General features: G+C 47.7%; 1 protein-coding gene across 2 annotated transcripts in view; it reads right to left on the reverse strand.

The window, feature by feature from the left end:
• LOC129864936 (EH domain-binding protein 1-like) overlaps positions 1–22835 on the reverse strand; it is a 223840-nt gene that overhangs the window by 18244 nt on the left and 182761 nt on the right. For both annotated transcript variants that reach the window (XM_055937283.1, XM_055937277.1), the window contains one exon: positions 2307–2489. In XM_055937283.1, coding sequence (XP_055793258.1) covers positions 2307–2489 — 183 coding nt within the window. The remainder of the gene's footprint in view (positions 1–2306; positions 2490–22835) is intronic.

Here is a 22835-nt window from a genome sequence, read left to right on the forward strand (position 1 = left end):
ACTGAATCAAAATAAATAAAGACATCCTGATGACCTCATAGGGGGACAATTGGTTCAGGAAGTGAATACGAGGTTTAACAGGTGAAGAGGCCCCATAGAGGATAGAAACAGTGGTTTGGTTTAACAGGTGAATACGAGGTTTAACAGGTGAAGAGGCCCCATAGAGGATAGAAACAGTGGTTTGGTTTAACAGGTGAAGAGGCCCCATAGAGGATAGAAACAGTGGTTTGGTTTAACAGGTGAATACGAGGTTTAACAGGTGAAGAGGCCCCATAGAGAATAGAAACAGTGGTTTGGTTTAACAGGTGAAGAGGCCCCATAGAGTATAGAAACAGTGGTTTGGTTTAACAGGTGAATACGAGGTTTAACAGGTGAAGAGGCCCCATAGAGAATAGAAACAGTGGTTTGGTTTAACAGGTGAATACGAGGTTTAACAGGTGAAGGGGCCCCATAGAGAATAGAAACAGTGGTTTGGTTTAACAGGTGAATACGAGGTTTAACAGGTGAAGAGGCCCCATAGAGTATAGAAACAGTGGTTTGGTTTAACAGGTGAATACGAGGTTTAACAGGTGAAGAGGCCCCATAGAGAATAGAAACAGTGGTTTGGTTTAACAGGTGAATACGAGGTTTAACAGGTGAAGGGGCCCCATAGAGAATAGAAACAGTGGTTTGGTTTAACAGGTGAATACGAGGTTTAACAGGTGAAGTGGCCCCATAGAGAATAGAAACAGTGGTTTGGTTTAACAGGTGAAGAGGCCCCATAGAGGATAGAAACAGTGGTTTGGTTTAACAGGTGAATACGAGGTTTAACAGGTGAAGGGGCCCCATAGAGGATAGAAACAGTGGTTTGGTTTAACAGGTGAATACGAGGTTTAACAGGTGAAGAGGCCCCATAGAGGATAGAAACAGTGGTTTGGTTTAACAGGTGAAGAGGCCCCATAGAGGATAGAAACAGTGGTTTGGTTTAACAGGTGAAGAGGCCCCATAGAGAATAGAAACAGTGGTTTGGTTTAACAGGTGAAGAGGCCCCATAGAGGATAGAAACAGTGGTTTGGTTTAACAGGTGAAGTGGCCACATAGAGAATAGAAACAGTGGTTTGGTTTAACAGGTGAAGAGGCCCCATAGAGTATAGAAACAGTGGTTTGGTTTAACAGGTGAAGAGGCCCCATAGAGGATAGAAACAGTGGTTTGGTTTAACAGGTGAATACGAGGTTTAACAGGTGAAGAGGCCCCATAGAGGATAGAAACAGTGGTTTGGTTTAACAGGTGAAGAGGCCCCATAGAGGATAGAAACAGTGGTTTGGTTTAACAGGTGAATACGAGGTTTAACAGGTGAAGAGGCCCCATAGAGGATAGAAACAGTGGTTTGGTTTAACAGGTGAAGAGGCCCCATAGAGGATAGAAACAGTGGTTTGGTTTAACAGGTGAATACGAGGTTTAACAGGTGAAGAGGCCCCATAGAGAATAGAAACAGTGGTTTGGTTTAACAGGTGAAGAGGCCCCATAGAGGATAGAAACAGTGGTTTGGTTTAACAGGTGAATACGAGGTTTAACAGGTGAAGAGGCCCCATAGAGAATAGAAACAGTGGTTTGGTTTAACAGGTGAAGAGGCCCCATAGAGTATAGAAACAGTGGTTTGGTTTAACAGGTGAATACGAGGTTTAACAGGTGAAGAGGCCCCATAGAGGATAGAAACAGTGGTTTGGTTTAACAGGTGAATACGAGGTTTAACAGGTGAAGTGGCCCCATAGAGGATAGAAACAGTGGTTTGGTTTAACAGGTGAATACGAGGTTTAACAGGTGAAGAGGCCCCATAGAGGATAGAAACAGTGGTTTGGTTCAGGAGGTGAATACGAGGTTTAACAGGTGAAGTGGCCCCATAGAGTATAGAAACAGTGGTTTGGTTTAACAGGTGAAGAGGCCCCATAGAGGATAGAAACAGTGGTTTGGTTTAACAGGTGAAGAGGCCCCATAGAGGATAGAAACAGTGGTTTGGTTTAACAGGTGAAGAGGCCCCATAGAGGATAGAAACAGTGGTTTGGTTTAACAGGTGAAGTGGCCCCATAGAGGATAGAAACAGTGGTTTGGTTCAGGAGGTGAATACGAGGTTTAACAGGTGAAGAGGCCCCATAGAGGATAGAAACAGTGGTTTGGTTCAGGAGGTGAATACGAGGTTTAACAGGTGAAGAGGACCCACATTGTATGTATTAATACAGAACATCAACACACCCACCTTGTATGTAATAATACAGAACATCAACACACCCACCTTGTATGTATTAATACAGAACATCAACACACCCACCTTGTATGTGCTGCGGCTGCTGTTGGCTTCTATCTGCACCACGTTGAGTTCCTCCCCACTGAAGTGGGCTCTGATCTGGTAGAGGTACGTCATGACGGTCAGCTTGTCAGGGATGGCCAGCAGAACCATGTCAGACGGCTCCAACAGTCGACTGATGCCCAGGCTGGCAAACACATCATACGCCTGAGCAGACACACAGGGAAACACACGTCATCACTACACCAAACCAGTCATTACCAAACTACACCACGTACACAGGGAAACACATGTCACCACTACACCGACCAGTCATTACCAAACTACACCTTGTACACAGGAAACACACGTCACCACTACACCGAACCAGTCATTACCAAACTACACCACATACACAGGAAACACACGTCATCACTACACCGAACCAGTCATTACCAAACTACACCACTCACACAGGAAGTAATTACTACACCGAACCAGTCATTACCAAACTACACCACGTACACAGGAAACACACGTCACCACTACACCGAACCAGTCATTACCAAACTACACCACATACACAGGAAACACATGTCATCACTACACCGAACCAGTCATTACCAAACTACACCACGTACACAGGAAACACACGTCACCACTACACCGAACCAGTAATTACCAAACTACACCACATACACAGGAAACACACGTCATCACTACACCGAACCAGTCATTACCAAACTACACCACTCACACAGGAAGTAATTACTACACCGAACCAGTCATTACCAAACTACACCACTCACACAGGAACACAGGTAGTAATTACTACATCGAACCAGTCATTACCAAACTACACCACGTACACAGGAAGTAATTACTACACCAAACCAGTCATTACCAAGCTACACCACGTACACAGGAAACACATGTCATCACTACACCGAACCAGTCATTACCAAACTACACCACTCACACAGGAAGTAATTACTACACCGAACCAGTCATTACCAAACTACACCACGTACACAGGAAGTAATTACTACACCAAACCAGTCATTACCAAGCTACACCACGTACACAGGAAACACATGTCATCACTACACCGAACCAGTCATTACCAAACTACACCACATACACAGGGAAACACATGTCATCACTACACCGAACCAGTCATTACCAAACTACACCACGTACACAGGAACACAAGTAGTAATTACTACACCGAACCAGTCATTACCAAACTACACCACGTACACAGGAAACACATGTAGTAATTACTACACCGAACCAGTCATTACCAAACTACACCACGTACACAGGAAACACATGTCATCACTACACCGAACCAGTCATTACCAAACTACACCACTCACACAGGAAGTAATTACTAGACCGAACCAGTCATTACCAAACTACACCACTCACACAGGAACACAGGTAGTAATTACTACATCGAACCAGTCATTACCAAACTACACCACGTACACAGGAAGTAATTACTACACCGAACCAGTCATTACCAAACTACACCACTCACACAGGAAGTAATTACTACACCGAACCAGTCATTACCAAACTACACCACTCACACAGGAAGTAATTACTACACCGAACCAGTCATTACCAAACTACACCACTCACACAGGAAGTAATTACTACACCGAACCAGTCATTACCAAACTACACCACGTACACACGTAGTAATTACTACACCACACCAGTCATTATCAAACTACACCACGTACACACGTAGTAATTACTACACCACACCAGTCATTACCAAACTACACCTTGTACACAGGAAACACACGTCACCACTACACCGAACCAGTCATTACCAAACTACACCACATACACAGGAAACACACGTCATCACTACACCGAACCAGTCATTACCAAACTACACCACTCACACAGGAAGTAATTACTACACCGAACCAGTCATTACCAAACTACACCACGTACACAGGAAACACACGTCACCACTACACCGAACCAGTCATTACCAAACTACACCACATACACACATAGTAATTACTACACCACACCAGTCATTACCAAACTACACCACGTATACAGGAAACACACGTCATCACTACACCGAACCAGTCATTACCAAACTACACCACTCACACAGGAAGTAATTACTACACCGAACCAGTCATTACCAAACTACACCACGTACACAGGAAACACACGTCACCACTACACCGAACCAGTCATTACCAAACTACACCACATACACAGGAAACACATGTCATCACTACACCGAACCAGTCATTACCAAACTACACCACGTACACAGGAAACACACGTCATCACTACACCGAACCAGTCATTACCAAACTACACCACGTACACAGGAAACACACACCACCACTACACCGAACCAGTAATTACCAAACTACACCACATACACAGGAAACACACGTCATCACTACACCAAACCAGTCATTACCAAACTACACCACTCACACAGGAAGTAATTACTACACCGAACCAGTCATTACCAAACTACACCACGTACACAGGAAGTAATTACTACACCAAACCAGTCATTACCAAGCTACACCACGTACACAGGAAACACATGTCATCACTACACCGAACCAGTCATTACCAAACTACACCACTCACACAGGAAGTAATTACTACACCGAACCAGTCATTACCAAACTACACCACGTACACAGGAAGTAATTACTACACCACACCAGTCATTACCAAACTACACCTTGTACACAGGAAACACACGTCACCACTACACCGAACCAGTCATTACCAAACTACACCACATACACAGGAAACACACGTCATCACTACACCGAACCAGTCATTACCAAACTACACCACTCACACAGGAAGTAATTACTACACCGAACCAGTCATTACCAAACTACACCACGTACACAGGAAACACACGTCACCACTACACCGAACCAGTCATTACCAAACTACACCACATACACACATAGTAATTACTACACCACACCAGTCATTACCAAACTACACCACGTATACAGGAAACACACGTCATCACTACACCGAACCAGTCATTACCAAACTACACCACTCACACAGGAAGTAATTACTACACCGAACCAGTCATTACCAAACTACACCACGTACACAGGAAACACACGTCACCACTACACCGAACCAGTCATTACCAAACTACACCACATACACAGGAAACACATGTCATCACTACACCGAACCAGTCATTACCAAACTACACCACGTACACAGGAAACACACGTCATCACTACACCGAACCAGTCATTACCAAACTACACCACGTACACAGGAAACACACACCACCACTACACCGAACCAGTAATTACCAAACTACACCACATACACAGGAAACACACGTCATCACTACACCAAACCAGTCATTACCAAACTACACCACTCACACAGGAAGTAATTACTACACCGAACCAGTCATTACCAAACTACACCACGTACACAGGAAGTAATTACTACACCAAACCAGTCATTACCAAGCTACACCACGTACACAGGAAACACATGTCATCACTACACCGAACCAGTCATTACCAAACTACACCACTCACACAGGAAGTAATTACTACACCGAACCAGTCATTACCAAACTACACCACGTACACAGGAAGTAATTACTACACCAAACCAGTCATTACCAAGCTACACCACGTACACAGGAAACACATGTCATCACTACACCGAACCAGTCATTACCAAACTACACCACGTACACAGGGAAACACATGTCATCACTACACCGAACCAGTCATTACCAAACTACACCACGTACACAGGAACACAAGTAGTAATTACTACACCGAACCAGTCATTACCAAACTACACCACGTACACAGGAAACACATGTAGTAATTACTACACCGAACCAGTCATTACCAAACTACACCACGTACACAGGAAACACATGTCATCACTACACCGAACCAGTCATTACCAAACTACACCACTCACACAGGAAGTAATTACTACACCGAACCAGTCATTACCAAACTACACCACTCACACAGGAACACAGGTAGTAATTACTACATCGAACCAGTCATTACCAAACTACACCACGTACACAGGAAGTAATTACTACACCGAACCAGTCATTACCAAACTACACCACTCACACAGGAAGTAATTACTACACCGAACCAGTCATTACCAAACTACACCACTCACACAGGAAGTAATTACTACACCGAACCAGTCATTACCAAACTACACCACGTACACACGTAGTAATTACTACACCACACCAGTCATTATCAAACTACACCACGTACACACGTAGTAATTACTACACCACACCAGTCATTACCAAACTACACCTTGTACACAGGAAACACACGTCACCACTACACCGAACCAGTCATTATCAAACTACACCACGTACACAAGTAGTAATTACTACACCACACCAGTCATTACCAAACTACACCACGTACACACATAGTAATTACTACACCACACCAGTCAATACCAAACTACACCACGTACACACGTAGTAATTACTACACCGGACCAGTCATTACCAAACTACACCACGTACACACGTCGTAATTACTACACTAAACCTAATGACTTATTGACTATAAGGAGCATTGACAAATGTCCTCCGGGTTTTTCTAACCAGGTTAACACATCATTTCAGTCACAGTTGGCAGGTATAGAACATGTCTGATGGGGAAAACACAGAAACATCCCAAATCAAAGTAAACTTGTTTACAATGGGGATGGAGGGAGAGGGGGATGAGAGAGGAGGAGAGGGGGATGGAGGGAGAGGGGGATGAGAGAGGAGGAGAGGGGGATGAGAGAGGAGGAGAGGGGGATGAGAGAGGAGGAGAGGGGGATGAGAGAGGAGGAGAGGGGGATGAGAGAGGAGGAGAGGGGGATGAGAGAGGAGGAGAGGGGGATGAGAGAGGAGGAGAGGGGGATGAGAGAGTAGGAGAGGGGGGTGAGAGAGGAGGAGAGGGGGATGAGAGAGGAGGAGAGGGGGGTGAGACAGTGAGGGGGTTGAGGAGATGAGGGTAGAGGGGTATGAGAGAGGAGGAGTGGGGGGGTGAGACAGTGAGGGGGTTGAGGAGATGAGGGTAGAGGCAGAAAACAAGAGACCTTTTCACACTGCATCGTTCTTAGCCCCAGGCTATCTTAGCCCCAGGCTAGACTGGCCCTGGGCTAAGCTTCAGCTCTGGGCTAAGGATTCCCACTAGTCTTCCAAAGCCCGGGGCTAACGGACAAACACAACATGCAAAAACATCTCTGACACGCGACCGATGTTAAACAATAAGACAGGTATTAACACGATGCCCCCTGCGTCTGGCCTGTATAAACAATAAGACAGGTATTAACACAACGCCCCCTGAGTCTGGCCTGTATAAACAATAAGACAGGTATTAACACGATGCCCCCTGCGTCTGGCCTGTATAAACCTCCATCTGGCTGCTGAACGATGTTAAACAATAAGACAGGTATTAACACGATGCCCCCTGCGTCTGGCCTGTATAAACAATAAGACAGGTATTAACACGATGCCCCCTGCGTCTGGCCTGTATAAACAATAAGACAGGTATTAACACGACGCCCCCTGCGTCTGGCCTGTATAAACAATAAGACAGGTATTAACACGATGCCCCCTGCGTCTGGCCTGTATAAACAATAAGACAGGTATTAACACGACTCCCCCTGCGTCTGGCCTGTATAAACCTCCATCTGGTCGCTGAACAGAGAACGATGTTAAACAATAAGACAGGTATTAACACGACGCCCCCTGCGTCTGGCCTGTATAAACAATAAGACAGGTATTAACACGATGCCCCCCGCGTCTGGCCTGTATAAACAATAAGACAGGTATTAACACGATGCCCCCTGCGTCTGGCCTGTATAAACAATAAGACAGGTATTAACACGACGCCCCCTGCGTCTGGCCTGTATAAACAATAAGACAGGTATTAACACGATGCCCCCCGCGTCTGGCCTGTATAAACAATAAGACAGGTATTAACACGACGCCCCCTGCGTCTGGCCTGTATAAACCTCCATCTGGCTGCTGAACAGAGAACGCTGTGAACAAACCAGACGTCAACTTTTATGAACTATATTATTATCATGGATTTATGCAATTAAATGTAAATAGAAAATCTATGAAAACGAGAGAAAAATGTAGCGTTTGCTGCTGTTCCAGCTGGAGAGTTTGTATCTTTAGTTGGCTAAGTGAGAAGAGGTTAGCCTGCCTGCATAGCAACCATTTACGTTAGGCATAGCAACCAATGTTTTCCTGTCCTCAGATGGAAGGGTTAAATCGTATGAATTGACGTATCAAAATAACATGCAGAACACTTTACAGGTATCAACATCATATGTCAATTAAGTGAAAGTGCTGCTTTGTGATTGGACAGTGTGCATTCAAGGCGTTGCTCTTGAGTCCGTTTCACACGGGCTATTTTGGCACCGTGTTTTTGTGGCTAACCACGAAAAGTCGATGCTAACCCTGATCCGGAGCAGGGCCAGCTAATCCTGGGCTAAGGTTGGTGCTAGCCCACTTTACAATGTACAAGTGTGAACACTCGCTTAGCCTGGGCTAAAATATCCCTTAGCTAAGGTTGGTGCTAGCCCACTTTACAATGTGCAAGTGTGAATACTCACTTAGCCTGGGCTAAAATATCCCTTAGCTAAGGTTGGTGCTAGCCCACTTTACAATGTGCAAGTGTGAACACTCACTTAGCCTGGGCTAAAATATCCCTCAGCTAAGGTTGGTGCTAGCCCACTTTACAATGTGCAAGTGTGAACACTCACTTAGCCTGGGCTAAAATATCCCTTAGCTAAGGTTGGTACTAGCCCACTTTACAATGTGCAAGTGTGAATACTCACTTAGCCTGGGCTAAAATATCCCTTAGCTAAGGTTGGTGCTAGCCCACTTTACAATGTACAAGTGTGAACACTCACTTAGCCTGGGCTAAAATATCCCTCAGACCAAGAGAGGCTCTTAAGAGTGTGCCACGCTGTCATCAAGGCAAAGGGTGGCTACTTTGAAGAATCTAAAATATATTTAGATTTAGATATTTATATATATATTTAGATATTTAGAACACTTTTTGGGTTACTACATGATTCCATATTTGTTATTTGATAGTGTTGATGTCTTCAATATTATGTAGAAAATAGTAAAAATAAAGAAAAACCCTTGAACGAGTAGGTGTGTCCAAACTTTTGACTGGTACTGCACATCACAATAACCTTAAATAAATGTGTGTATACGTGTGTGTGTGTATACGTGTGTGTGTACGTGTGTGTGTGTGTGTGTGTGTGTGTGTGTGTGTGTGTGTGTGTACGTGTGTGTGTGTGTGTGTATAACACTGCAGCCATGGCAGCAGACAGGTCATGTCAGGGATGGTTGTCTCTGATAAGAGAGGCAGATACCCTGAGACAGAGCGCTTAATCCTAGAGGGGTGTGTGTGTGTGTTTGTCTGTATCTGTGTGTGTGTGTGTGTGTGTGTGTGTGTGTGTGTGTGTGTGTGTGTGTGTGTGTGTGTGTGTGTGTGTGTGTGTGTGTGTGTGTGTGTGTTTCTTATCACCCTACATCAACCTGACCATGCTCTCCATCAGCTAGCGTGTAATTGGTCTGATTTAAGACTGATGAGAAAATACAGACCCTGATTATCAACCCCAATCCCCCTGTCACCTGATACACAGAGAGGGAGGGAGGGAGGGAGACAGAGGGAGGGAGGGAGACAGAGGGAGGGAGGGAGACAGAGGGAGGGAGAGAGACAGAGGGAGGGAGAGATGGAGACAGGGGAGGGAGAGATGGAGACAGGGGAGGGAGAGATGGAGACAGGGGAGGGAGACAGAGGGAGGGAGGGGAGAGAGGGAGGGAGAGAGAGATGGAGACAGAGAGGGAGGGAGGGGAGAGAGGGAGGGAGGGAGACAGAGGGAGGGAGACAGAGGGAGGGAGGGGAGAGAGGGAGGGAGAGAGAGATGGAGACAGAGAGGGAGCGAGGGGAGAGAGGGAGGGAGGGGAGAGAGGGAGGGAGGGAGGGGAGAGAGAGATGGAGACAGAGAGGGAGGGAGGGGAGAGAGGGATAGGGGAGAGAAGGAGAAAGAAGGATATGGGGAGAGAAGGAGAAAGAGGGATGGAGAAAGAGGGATATGGGGAGAGATGGAGAAAGAGGGATGGAGAAAGAGGGATATGGGGAGAGAAGGAGAAAGAGGGATAGGGGAGAGAAGGAGAAAGAGAGAGAAACAGAGGGAGGGACTAACAATCCTTATCAGAACCAATGACAGGTGAATAAACAGATGAAGAAAACACCATCATCCCCTTTCCTTGCTTCAACACACAAGAAGGTGACAACCCAGGACGGACAGTACTCACACTCACACACACACACACACACACACACACACACACACACACACACACACACACACACACACACACACACACACACAGTATATCACAGCTTGTATCTGGGCTGCTTGATAGTGTCTGTGTATCCTTCCGCTCTCTAACGCTCCCTCTCTCTCTCTCTCGCTCTCTCCCACTCCCTCTCTCCAGCTCGCTCTCTCACGCTCTCTCCCGCTCTCTAACGCTCCCTCTCTCGCTCACAACTCTCCCGCTCTCTAACGCTCCCCCCCCTCCCTCCCTCTCTCGCTCCCTCTCGCTCCCTCTCTCCCTCCCGCTCGCTCCCTCCCGCTCTCTAATGCTCTCTAACGCTCCCTCTCCAACGCTCCCTCTCGATCTCTAACGCACCATCTCGCTCTCTAACCATCTCAATCTCTAACTCTCCCGCTCCCTCCCGCTCTCTCTCCCGTTCTCTAACGCTCCCCTCCCACGATCCATCTCCCCCTCTAACGTTCCCTCTCTAACGCTCCCTCTCTAACGTTCCCTCTCTAACGTTCCCTCTCTAACGTTCCCTCTCCAACGCTCCCTCTCCAACGTTCCCTCTCCAACGCTCCCTCTCCAACGCTCCCTCTCCAACGCTCCCTCTCCAACGCTCCCTCTCCAACGCTCCCTCTCCAACGCTCCCTCTCCAACGTTCCCTCTCCAACGTTCCCTCTCCAACGCTCCCTCTCCAACGCTCCCTCTCCAACGCTCCCTCTCCAACGCTCCCTCTCCAACGCTCCCTCTCCAACGCTCCCCCTCCAACGCTCCCTCTCCAACGCTCCCTCTCCAACGCTCTCTCTCCAACGCTCTCTCTCCAACGCTCCCCCTTCAAAGCTCCCTCTCCCCCTTCAACGCTCCCTCTCCCTCTCCAACGCTCCCTCTCCAACGCTCCCTCTCCAACGCTCCCTCTCCAACGCTCCCTCTCCCTCTCCAACGCTCCCCCTCCAACGCTCCCTCTCCCCCTCCAATGCTCCCTCTCCCCCTCCAATGCTCCCTCTCCCTCTCCAACGCTCTCTCTCCCTCTCCAATGCTCTCTCTCCCTCTCCAACGCTCTCTCTCCCTCTCCAACGCTCTCTCTCCCTCTCCAGCGCTCTCTCTCAAACACTCCCCCTCCAACGCTCCCTCCCTCTCCCACGCTCTCTCTCCCTCTCCAGCGCTCTCTCTCAAACACTCCCTCTCCAGCGCTCTCTCTCCCTCTCCAGCGCTCTCTCTCCCTCTCCAGCGCTCTCTCTCAAACAATCCCTCTCCAACGCTCCCTCTCCCTCTCCAACGCTCCCTCTCCCTCTCCAACGCTCTCTCTCCCTCTCCAGCGCTCTCTCTCCCTCTCCAAAGCTCTCTCTCCCTCTCCAGCGCTCTCTCTCCCTCTCCAACGCTCTCTCTCCCTCTCCAACGCTCTCTCTCCCTCTCTAACGCTCCCTCTCCCTCTCCAACGCTCCCTCTCCCTCTCCAACGCTCCCTCTCCCTCTCCAACGCTCCCTCTCCCTCTCCAACGCTCCCTCTCCAACGCTCTCTCTCCCTCTCCAACGCTCTCTCCCTCTCCAGCGCTCTCTCTCCCTCTCCAACGCTCTCTCTCCCTCTCCAGCGCTCTCTCTCCCTCTCCAACGCTCTCTCTCCCTCTCCAGCGCTCTCTCTCCCTCTCCAACGCTCTCTCTCCCTCTCCAACGCTCCCTCTCCAGCGCTCTCTCTCCCTCTCCAGCGCTCTCTCTCAAACAATTCCTCTCCAACGCTCCCTCTCCCTCTCCAACGCTCTCTCTCCCTCTCCAACGCTCTCTCTCCCTCTCCAACGCTCTCTCTCCCTCTCCAACGCTCTCTCTCCCTCTCCAACGCTCCCTCTCCCTCTCCAACGCTCCCTCTCCCTCTCCAACGCTCCCTCTCCCTCTCCAACGCTCCCTCTCCAACGCTCTCTCTCCCTCTCCAACGCTCTCTCCCTCTCCAGCGCTCTCTCTCCCTCTCCAACGCTCTCTCTCCCTCTCCAGCGCTCTCTCTCCCTCTCCAACGCTCTCTCTCCCTCTCCAGCGCTCTCTCTCCCTCTCCAACGCTCTCTCTCCCTCTCCAACGCTCCCTCTCCAGCGCTCTCTCTCCCTCTCCAGCGCTCTCTCTCAAACAATTCCTCTCCAACGCTCCCTCTCCCTCTCCAACGCTCTCTCTCCCTCTCCAACGCTCTCTCTCCCTCTCCAACGCTCTCTCTCCCTCTCCAACGCTCTCTCTCCCTCTCCAGCGCTCTCTCCAACGCTCTCTCCAACGCTCTCTCCAACGCTCCCTCTCCAACGCTCCCTCTCCAACGCTCCCTCTCCAACGCTCCCTCTCCAACGCTCCCTCTCCAACGCTCCCTCTCCAACGCTCCCTCTCCAACGCTCCCTCTCCAACGCTCCCTCTCCAACGCTCCCTCTCCCTCTCCAACGCTCCCTCTCCAACGCTCCCTCTCCAACGCTCCCTCTCCAACGCTCCTGCTCCAGCGCTCCCGCTCCCTCTCCAACGCTCCCTCTCCAACGCTCCCTCTCCAACGCTCCCTCTCCAGCGCTCCCGCTCCCTCTCCAACGCTCCCTCTCCAACGCTCCCTCTCCAACGCTCCCTCTCCAACGCTCCCTCTCCCTCTCCAGCGCTCCCTCTCCCTCTCCAACGCTCCCTCTCTAACGCTCCCTCTCCCTCTCCAGCGCTCCCTCTCCCTCTCCCTCTCCAGCGCTCCCTCTCCCTCTCCAACGCTCCCTCTCCAACGCTCCCTCTCCAACGCTCCCTCTCCAACGCTCCCTCTCCCTCTCCAGCGCTCCCTCTCCCTCTCCAACGCTCCCTCTCTAATGCTCCCTCTCCCTCTCCAGCGCTCCCTCTCCCTCTCCAGCGCTCCCTCTCCCTCTCCAGCGCTCCCTCTCCCTCTCCAACGCTCCCTCTCCAACGCTCCCTCTCCAACGCTCTCTCTCCCTCTCTAACGTTCCCCCTCTAACGCTCCATCTCCCTCTCCAACGCTCCGCCTCCAACGCTCCATCTCCCCCTCTAACGCTCCATCTCCCTCTCTAACGCTCCATCTCCCTCTCTAACGCTCCATCTCCCCCTCTAACGCTCCATCTCCCTCTCTAACGCTCCATCTCCCCCTCTAACCCTCCATCTCCCTCTCTAACGCTCCATCTCCCTCTCTAACGCTCCATCTCCCTCTCTAACGCTCCATCTCCCCCTCTAACCCTCCATCTCCCTCTCTAACGCTCCCTCTCACGCTCCCTCTCTCGCTCTCTAACGCTCCCTCTCTAACGCTCCATCTCCCTCTCTAACGCTCCCTCTCTAACGCTCCATCTCCCTCTCTAACGCTCCATCTCCCCCTCTAACCCTCCATCTCCCTCTCTAACGCTCCCTCTCACGCTCCCTCTCTCGCTCTCTAACGCTCCCTCTCTAACGCTCCATCTCCCTCTCTAACGCTCCCTCTCTAACGCTCCATCTCCCTCTCTAACGCTCCCTCTCTAACGCTCCATCTCCCTCTCTAACGCTCCCTCTCTCGCTCTCTAACGCTCCCTCTCTCGCTCTCTAACACTCCCTCTCTCTAACGCTCCTTCTCACTTCCTCTCTCCTTGACTCTCTCACACAGAAGGGTGGAGTAGGGGAGGATTAAGACGAGCAGAAAGAGGAGAGGAGCAGAAAGAGGAGAGGGGCGGAATGAGGTGGAGGAGAAGGGAATGGTCTGATCAAGAGAGGGCTGTTTCTCAACTTCCAGTTAATTATAATGTTGTAGGGGTCTTTCTCTCTCCTTTTCTTCACTCCTTCCCTTTGCTGGGGCCTGGTTGCTGAACAATGGATGGAGAGATGCATATCCTGGCATGGGGAGAGGTGGAGGGAGGGAGGGATGTAGAGGGGAGGTGTGTGAGTCAGTGGAGTACAGGAGAGAGAAGAAAAGCCAAGAAGAAAGAGAGGAGTTTGGTGTTACACGGTCCTGTTTCCCCCTCCGCCCCTCTCTCCTTCCTTAGAGAGAGAGAGAGAGAGACAGAGACAGAGACAGAGACAGAGAGAGAGAGAGAGAGAGAGAGAGAGAGAGAGAGAGAGAGAGAGAGAGAGAGAGAGAGAGAGAGAGAGAGAGAAAGAGAAAGAAAAGAAAGAGAGAGAAAGAAGGAAATAAAGGGGGAACTAAGAGGGCTGATTTGGTTTCTAACACCTATTCAGGAGAGCAAAGTGTGTTGGCTTTGTTCCCTCCTCACTGAAGTCTAATCTGAAAGAGAGGGACAAGCTCACCACTCAATACAACTGAAAGAACGAAGGGAGAGGGAGAAAGAAAGAAGGGAGAGGGAGGGAGAAAGAAAGGGAGAGAGAGCAAGAAAGAAGGGAGAGGGAGAAAGAAAGAAAGAAGGGAGAGGGAGAAAGAAAGAAAGAAGGGAGAGGGAGAAAGAAAGAAGGAAGAGCGAGAAAGAAAGAAGGAAGAGCGAGAAAGAAAGAAGGAAGAGGGAGAAAGAAAGAAAGGGAGAGGGAGAAAGAAAGAAGGGAGAGGGAGAAAGAAAGAAAGGAGAGGGAGAAAGAAAGAAGGGAGAGGGAGAAAGAAAGAAAGAAGTGAGAGGGAGAAAGAAAGAAGGGAGAGGGAGAAAGAAAGAAGGCAGAGGGAGAAAGAAAGAAGGAAGAGCGAGAAAGAAAGAAGGAAGAGCGAGAAAGAAAGAAGGGAGAGGGAGAAAGAAAGAAGGGAGAGGGAGAAAGAAAGAAGGGAGAGGGAGAAAGAAAGAAAGAAGGGAGAGGGAGAAAGAAAGAAAGATAGAAAGATAGGGAGAGGGAGAAAGAAAGAAGGGAGAGAGAGCAAGAAAGAAGGGAGAGAGAGCAAGAAAGAAGGGAGAGGGAGAAAGAAAGAACGAAAGAAAGAAAGGGAGAGGGAGAAAGAAAGCAGGGAGAGGAAGAAAGAAAGAAAGAAAGGGAGAGGGAGAAAGAAAGAAGGAAGAGGGAGAAGGTTTAGGTTTCCTCTCTAGGTTTCTTCCTAGGTTTTGGCCTTTCTAGGGAGTTTTTCCTAGCCACCGTGCTTCTACACCTGCATTGCTTGCTGTTTGGGGTTTTAGGCTGGGTTTCTGTACAGCACTTCGAGATATTATCTGATGTACGAAGGGCTATATAAAATAAACTTGATTGATTGATTGAGAAAGAAAAAAGGGAGAGGGAGAAAGAAGGGATAGGGAGAAAGAAGGGAGAGGGAGAAAGAAAGAAGGGAGAGGGAGAAAGTGAGAGTAGAGAAGTGAGGAGGAAGGGAGGGAAGGGAGGAGGTCTTTGGGGTTTTGTTTCAGATTGAGAAATCCTGCAACCATTCTGTACTGGCTGTCAATACTGTAGTACAGCAGGGTTCCCCAACATTCTGTACTCCACTGCAGGCAGGCAGTGTGTAATTTACCCAGAGTACAGCAGGGTTCCCCAACATTCTGTACTCCACTGCAGGCAGGCAGTGTGTAATTTACCCAGAATACAGCAGGGTTCCCCAACATTCTGTACTCCACTGCAGGCAGGCAGTGTGTAATTTACCCAGAATACAGCAGGGTCCCCCAACATTCTGTACTCCACTGCAGGCAGGCAGTGTGTAATTTACCCAGAGTACAGCAGGGTTCCCCAACATTCTGTACTCCACTGCAGGCAGGCAGTGTGTAATTTACCCAGAGTACAGCAGGGTTCCCCAACATTCTGTACTCCACTGCAGGCAGGCAGTGTGTAATTTACCCAGAGTACAGCAGGGTTCCCCAACATTCTGTACTCCACTGCAGGCAGGCAGTGTGTAATTTACCCAGAGTACAGCAGGGTTCCCCAACATTCTGTACTCCACTGCAGGCAGGCAGTGTGTAATTTACCCAGAGTACAGCAGGGTTCCCCAACATTCTGTACTCCACTGCAGGCAGGCAGTGTGTAATTTACCCAGAGTACAGCAGGGTTCCCCAACATTCTGCAGGCAGGCAGTGGACTGGTTTATCTAGCGTGTCCTGCGTTGCATATAATCGATGTGGTGCCTGTTAATTTCTAAACGAATCAGAGCCTACTTCGCCAAACGGGTGATTATACAAGCGCATTCACATAAAAAGCACTGTCGCTGCACCAATGTACCGAACCATAAACATCAACGCCTTTCTTTAAAATCAATACACAAGTATATATTTTTAAACCTGCATATTTAGTTAATATTGCCTGCAAACATGAATTTCTTTCAACAAGGGAAATTGTGTCACTTTGCTTGCGTTCCGTGCAACAGAGTCAGGGTATATGCAGCAGTTTGGGCCGCCTGGCTCACTCGCTCTGAGACCTTGAAGTAGTTGTTCCCCTTGCTCTGCAATGGCCACGGCATTTGTGGAGCGATGGGTAACGATGCTTCGAGGGTGGCTGTTTTCGATGTGTTCCTGGTTCGAGCCCAATACTGTTCCTTCAGTATTGTTGTAATTGTCATTATTACAAAAATATATATAAATAAATATCGTCCGATTAATCGGTATCGGCTTTTTTGGTCCTCCAATAATCGGTATCGGCGATGAAAAATCATAATCGGTCGACCTCTAGTATAGATAAATAAGGAAGTTAAATCTAGTTGATGACCCCTGGTGTACAGTATAGATAAATAAGGAAGTTAAATCTAGTTGATGACCCCTGGTGTACAGTATAGATAAATAAGGAAGTTAAATCTAGTTGATGACCCCTGGTGTACAGTATAGAGAAATAAGGAAGTGAAATCTAGTTGATGACCCCTGGTGTACAGTATAGATAAATAAGGAAGTGAAATCTAGTTGATGACCCCTGGTGTACAGTATAGATAAATAAGGAAGTGGAATCTAGTTGATGACCCCTGGTGTACAGTATAGATAAATAAGGAAGTGAAATCTAGTTGATGACCCCTGGTGTACAGTACAGATAAATAAGGAAGTGAAATCTAGTTGATGACCCCTGGTGTACAGTATAGAGAAATTAGGAAGTTAAATCTAGTTGATGACCCCTGGTGTACAGTATAGAGAAATAAGGAAGTGAAATCTAGTTGATGACCCCTGGTGTACAGTATAGATAAATAAGGAAGTTAAATCTAGTTGATGACCCCTGGTGTACAGTATAGATAAATAAGGAAGTTAAATCTAGTTGATGACCCCTGGTGTACAGTATAGATAAATAAGGAAGTGAAATCTAGTTGATGACCCCTGGTGTACAGTACAGATAAATAAGGAAGTGAAATCTAGTTGATGACCCCTGGTGTTCAGTACAGATAAATAAGGAAGTTAAAATGGGGAAGGTAAAATGGAGAAGAAGAGAGTCAAACCATTTATTTCTAACTGATAGACAAGACACCCTCCCCCTCTTTCTCCTCCCCCTTCCTGTGTACGAAGTGATTGCACCGTGCAGTAACCCCAGAGACAGACAGACAGACAGACCATTGAAATATGACTGATAAGGACAATCAATAACAGGAGAATATTTTGAGTTTTTATCATCATGGCCTTTGAAAAGATCCATTATCAATGAATTAACACACTGCGATGTGTATGTATGTGTGTGTGTGTGTGTGTGTGTGTGTGTGTGTGTGTGTGTGTGTGTGTGTGTGTGTGTGTGTGTGTGTGTGTGTGTGTGTGTGTAATGAGAAAAAGCAGAAGTAATTCCCCATGATATCTGATATGAGGCAGTGTGCTGGCTGCTGAGGGAGGACCAGGTTAAGACGCCCCGAGCACACACACACACACAGATTATTCACAACGGTGAAGAGAGGTCTAACGATTGGAGTTCAAATTCCTCTTTGTATTGTATACAATTGACAACTGTGATTATAAAATCAGAAAGATCAGAAAATATTCATTCTTTTTTATTGTGATTCACATGGTGCTGTAGGTACCAGGTGGCCATTTGACCTGCTGTTCTATGTTGTGTTGATGTAGCTACATTACCTCTCTCTACTTATTGATGTAGCTACATTAACTCTCTCTACTTATCACACATCTTGTTGGTGAAGCTACATTCCCTCTCTCTATTGTTGATGTAGCTACATTAACTCTCTCTATTGTTGATGTAGGTACATTACCTTTCTCTTCTTGTTGATGTAGCTACATTACCTCTCTACTTCTCTTTCTTCTTGTTGATGTAGCTACATTACCTCTCTCCTCTTGTTGATGCAGCTACATTACCTCTCTCTCCTCTTGTTGATGTAGCTACATTACCTCTCTCTCTTGTTGATGTAGCTACATTACCTCTCTCTCTTGTTGATGTAGCTACATTACCTCTCTCTTGTTGATGTAGCTACATTACCCCTCTCTTGTTGATGTAGCTACATTGCCTCTCTCTCTTGTTGATGTAGCTACATTACCTCTCTCTATTGTTGATGTAGGTACATTACCTTTCTCTTCTTGTTGATGTAGCTACATTACCTCTCTACTTCTCTTTCTTCTTGTTGATGTAGCTACATTACCTCTCTCCTCTTGCTGATGTAGCTACATTACCCCTCTCTCCTCTTGTTGATGTAGCTACATTACCTCTCTCTCTTGTTGATGTAGCTACATTGCCTATCTCTCTTGTTGATGTAGCTACATTACCTCTCTCTCCTCTTGTTGATGTAGCTACATTACCTCTATCTCCTCTTGTTGATGTAGCTACATTACCTCTCTCTCTTGTTGATGTAGCTACATTACCTCTCTCTCTTGTTGATGTAGCTACATTACATCTCTCTCTTGTTGATGTAGCTACATTACCTCTCTCTCTTGTTGATGTAGCTACATTACCTCTCTCTCTTGTTGATGTAGCTACATTACCTCTCTCTCTTGTTGATGTAGCTACATTACCTCTCTCTCTTGTTGATGTAGCTACATTACCTCTCTCTTGTTGATGTAGCTACATTACCCCTCTCTTGTTGATGTAGCTACATTGCCTCTCTCTCTTGTTGATGTAGCTACATTACCTCTCTCTCTTGTTGATGTAGCTACATTGCCTCTCTCTCTTGTTGATGTAGCTACATTACCTCTCTTCTTGTTGATGTAGCTACATTACCTCTCTCTCTTGTTGATGTAGCTACATTGCCTCTCTCTCCTCTTGTTGATGTAGCTACATTACCCCTCTCTTGTTGATGTAGCTACATTGCCTCTCTCTCCTCTTGTTGATGTAGCTACATTACCCCTCTCTTGTTGATGTAGCTACATTGCCTCTCTCTCCTCTTGTTGATGTAGCTACATTACCCCTCTCTTGCTGATGTAGCTACATTACCCCTCTCTTGTTGATGTAGCTACATTGCCTCTCTCTCATCTTGTTGATGTAGCTACATTGCCTCTCTCTCCTCTTGTTGATGTAGCTACATTACCCCTCTCTTGTTGATGTAGCTACATTGCCTCTCTCTCCTCTTGTTGATGTAGCTACATTACCCCTCTCTCCTCTTGTTGATGTAGCTACATTACCTCTCTCCTCTTGTTGATGTAGCTACATTGCCTCTCTCTCCTCTTGCTGATGTAGCTACATTACCCCTCTCTTGTTGATGTAGCTACATTGCCTCTCTCTCCTCTTGTTGATGTAGCTACATTACCCCTCTCTCCTCTTGTTGATGTAGCTACATTGCCTCTCTCTCCTCTTGTTGATGTAGCTACATTACCCCTCTCTTGTTGATGTAGCTACATTGCCTCTCTCTCCTCTTGTTGATGTAGCTACATTACCTCTCTCTCTTGTTGATGTAGCTACATTGCCTCTCTCTCCTCTTGTTGATGTAGCTACATTACCTCTCTCTTGTTGATGTACCTACATTACCTCTCTCTTGTTGATGTAGCTACATTGCCTCTCTCTTGTGGATGTAGCTACATTACCTCTCTACTTCTCTCTCTTGTTGGTGTAGCTACATTACCTTTCTCTACTTCTCACACCTCTTGTTGATGTAGCTACATTGCCTCTCTCTTGTTGATGTAGCTACATTGCCTCTCTCTCCTCTTGTTGATGTAGCTACATTACCTCTCTCTTGTTGATGTACCTACATTACCTCTCTCTCTTGTTGATGTAGCTACATTGCCTCTCTCTTGTGGATGTAGCTACATTACCTCTCTACTTCTCTCTCTTGTTGGTGTAGCTACATTACCTTTCTCTACTTCTCACACCTCTTGTTGATGTAGCTACATTACCTCTATCTACCGCTCTCTTCTTGTTGATGTAGCTACATTACCTCTCTTCTTGTTGATGTAGCTACATTACCTCTCTTCTTGTTGATGTCGCTACATTACCTCTCTTCTTGTTGATGTCGCTACATTGCTTCTACCTCTCTTCTTGTTGATGTAGCTACATTACCTCTCTTCTTGTTGATGTAGCTACATTACCTCTCTTCTTGTTGATGTCGCTACATTGCTTCTACCTCTCTTCTTGTTGATGTAGCTACATTACATTTCTACTTCTCACACCTCTTGTTTTTTTTAAATTATTTTTTAATTTTTTAATTGTATCCCTTTTTCTCCCCAATTTTCGTGTTATCCAATCGCTAATAATTACTATCTTGTCTCATCGCTACAACTCCCGTACGGGCTCGGGAGAGACGAAGGTCGAAAGCCATGCGTCCTCCGAGGCACAACCCAACCAAGCCGCACTGCTTCTTTAACACAGCGCGCCACCAACCCGGAAGCCAGCCGCACCAATGTGTCGGAGGAAACACCGTGCACCTGGCCCCCTTGGTTAGCGCGCACTGCGCCCGGCCCGCCACAGGAATCGCTGGAGCGCGATGAGACAAGGAAATCCCTACCGGCCAAACCCTCCCTAACCCGGACGACGCTAGCCCAATTGTGCGTCGCCCCACGGACCTCCCGGTCGCGGCCGGCTGCGACAGAGCCTGGGGGCGAACCCAGAGACTCTGGTGGCGCAGTTAGCACTGCGATGCAGTGCCCTAGACCACTGCGCCACCCGGGAGGCCCTACCTCTTGTTGATATAGCTACATTACCGCTCTCTCCTATTGATATAGCTACATTACCTCTATATTCTCTTGTTGTGACTACATTACCCATCTCTCTCCTCTCGTTGTGACTACATTACCCATCTCCCTCCTCTCGTTGTGACTACATTACCTCTCTCATCTTGTTGTGACTACATTACCTATCCCTCTTGTTGATGTGACTACATTACCTATCTCCTCTTGTTGATCTGACTATATTACATCTCTCCGCTTGTTGTGGCTACATTACCTCTCCCCTTGTTGATGTGACTACATTACCTCTCCCCTTGTTGATGTGACTACATTACCTCTCTACGTCTCACACCTCTTTCTCTTTCTACTCCCCATACAGAAGTGTGGTAAGGTTTTTGGGACCAGGGAGTGTGTGAGTGTGTGTGTGAAAGCCTATTTGTCAGGCCCCGTCTCGCAGCAAATTCCTCAATGGGTTGAGAGGAGGAGAGGAGAGGAGGAACGAGAGAAGGGCTGAATGAAAGAAGGAAGAGAGCTGTAAACAGGATTACATCACTGCAAGGCCTGGTCCATGAAACCACACACACCTCACATGTGTCCTCACCCACACAGGCATTTAACACGCATCACACACACACACACACACACACACACACACACACACACACACACACACACACACACACACACACACACACACACACACACACACACACACACACACACACGGCAGGTCGTCTATTTATGATACTATACCTCTCAGAGGTGACTTTCCCTCTACCTCTCCAACCCCCTACCCCTCCGCCACATACCCTCTACCTCTCCAACCCCCTACCTCTCCGCCCCATACCCTCTACCTCTCCAACCCTCTACCCCTCCGCCCCATACCCTCTACCTCTCCAACCCTCTACCCCTCCGCCCCATACCCCCCTCTACAGCACCAGTAACGGTGTTATTCCACTACAGCACCAGTAACAGTGTTATTCCACTACAGCACCAGTAACGGTGTTATTCCACTACAGGACCAGTAACGGTGTTATTCCACTACATCACCAGTAACGGTGTTATTCCACTACAGCACCAGTAACGGTGTTATTCCACTACAGGACCAGTAACGGTGTTATTCCCCTACAGCACCAGTAACGGTGTTATTCCACTACAGCACCAGTAACGGTGTTATTCCACTACAGCACCAGTAACGGTGTTATTCCACTACAGGACCAGTAACGGTGTTATTCCACTACAGCACCAGTAACGGTGTTATTCCACTACAGCACCAGTAACGGTGTTATTCCACTACAGCACCAGTAACGGTGTTATTCCACTACAGCACCAGTAACGGTGTTATTCCACTACAGC

The sequence above is a fragment of the Salvelinus fontinalis genome, chromosome 1 (genome assembly GCF_029448725.1).
Source record: "Salvelinus fontinalis isolate EN_2023a chromosome 1, ASM2944872v1, whole genome shotgun sequence".
In the NCBI taxonomy this organism is placed as follows: domain Eukaryota; kingdom Metazoa; phylum Chordata; class Actinopteri; order Salmoniformes; family Salmonidae; genus Salvelinus; species Salvelinus fontinalis.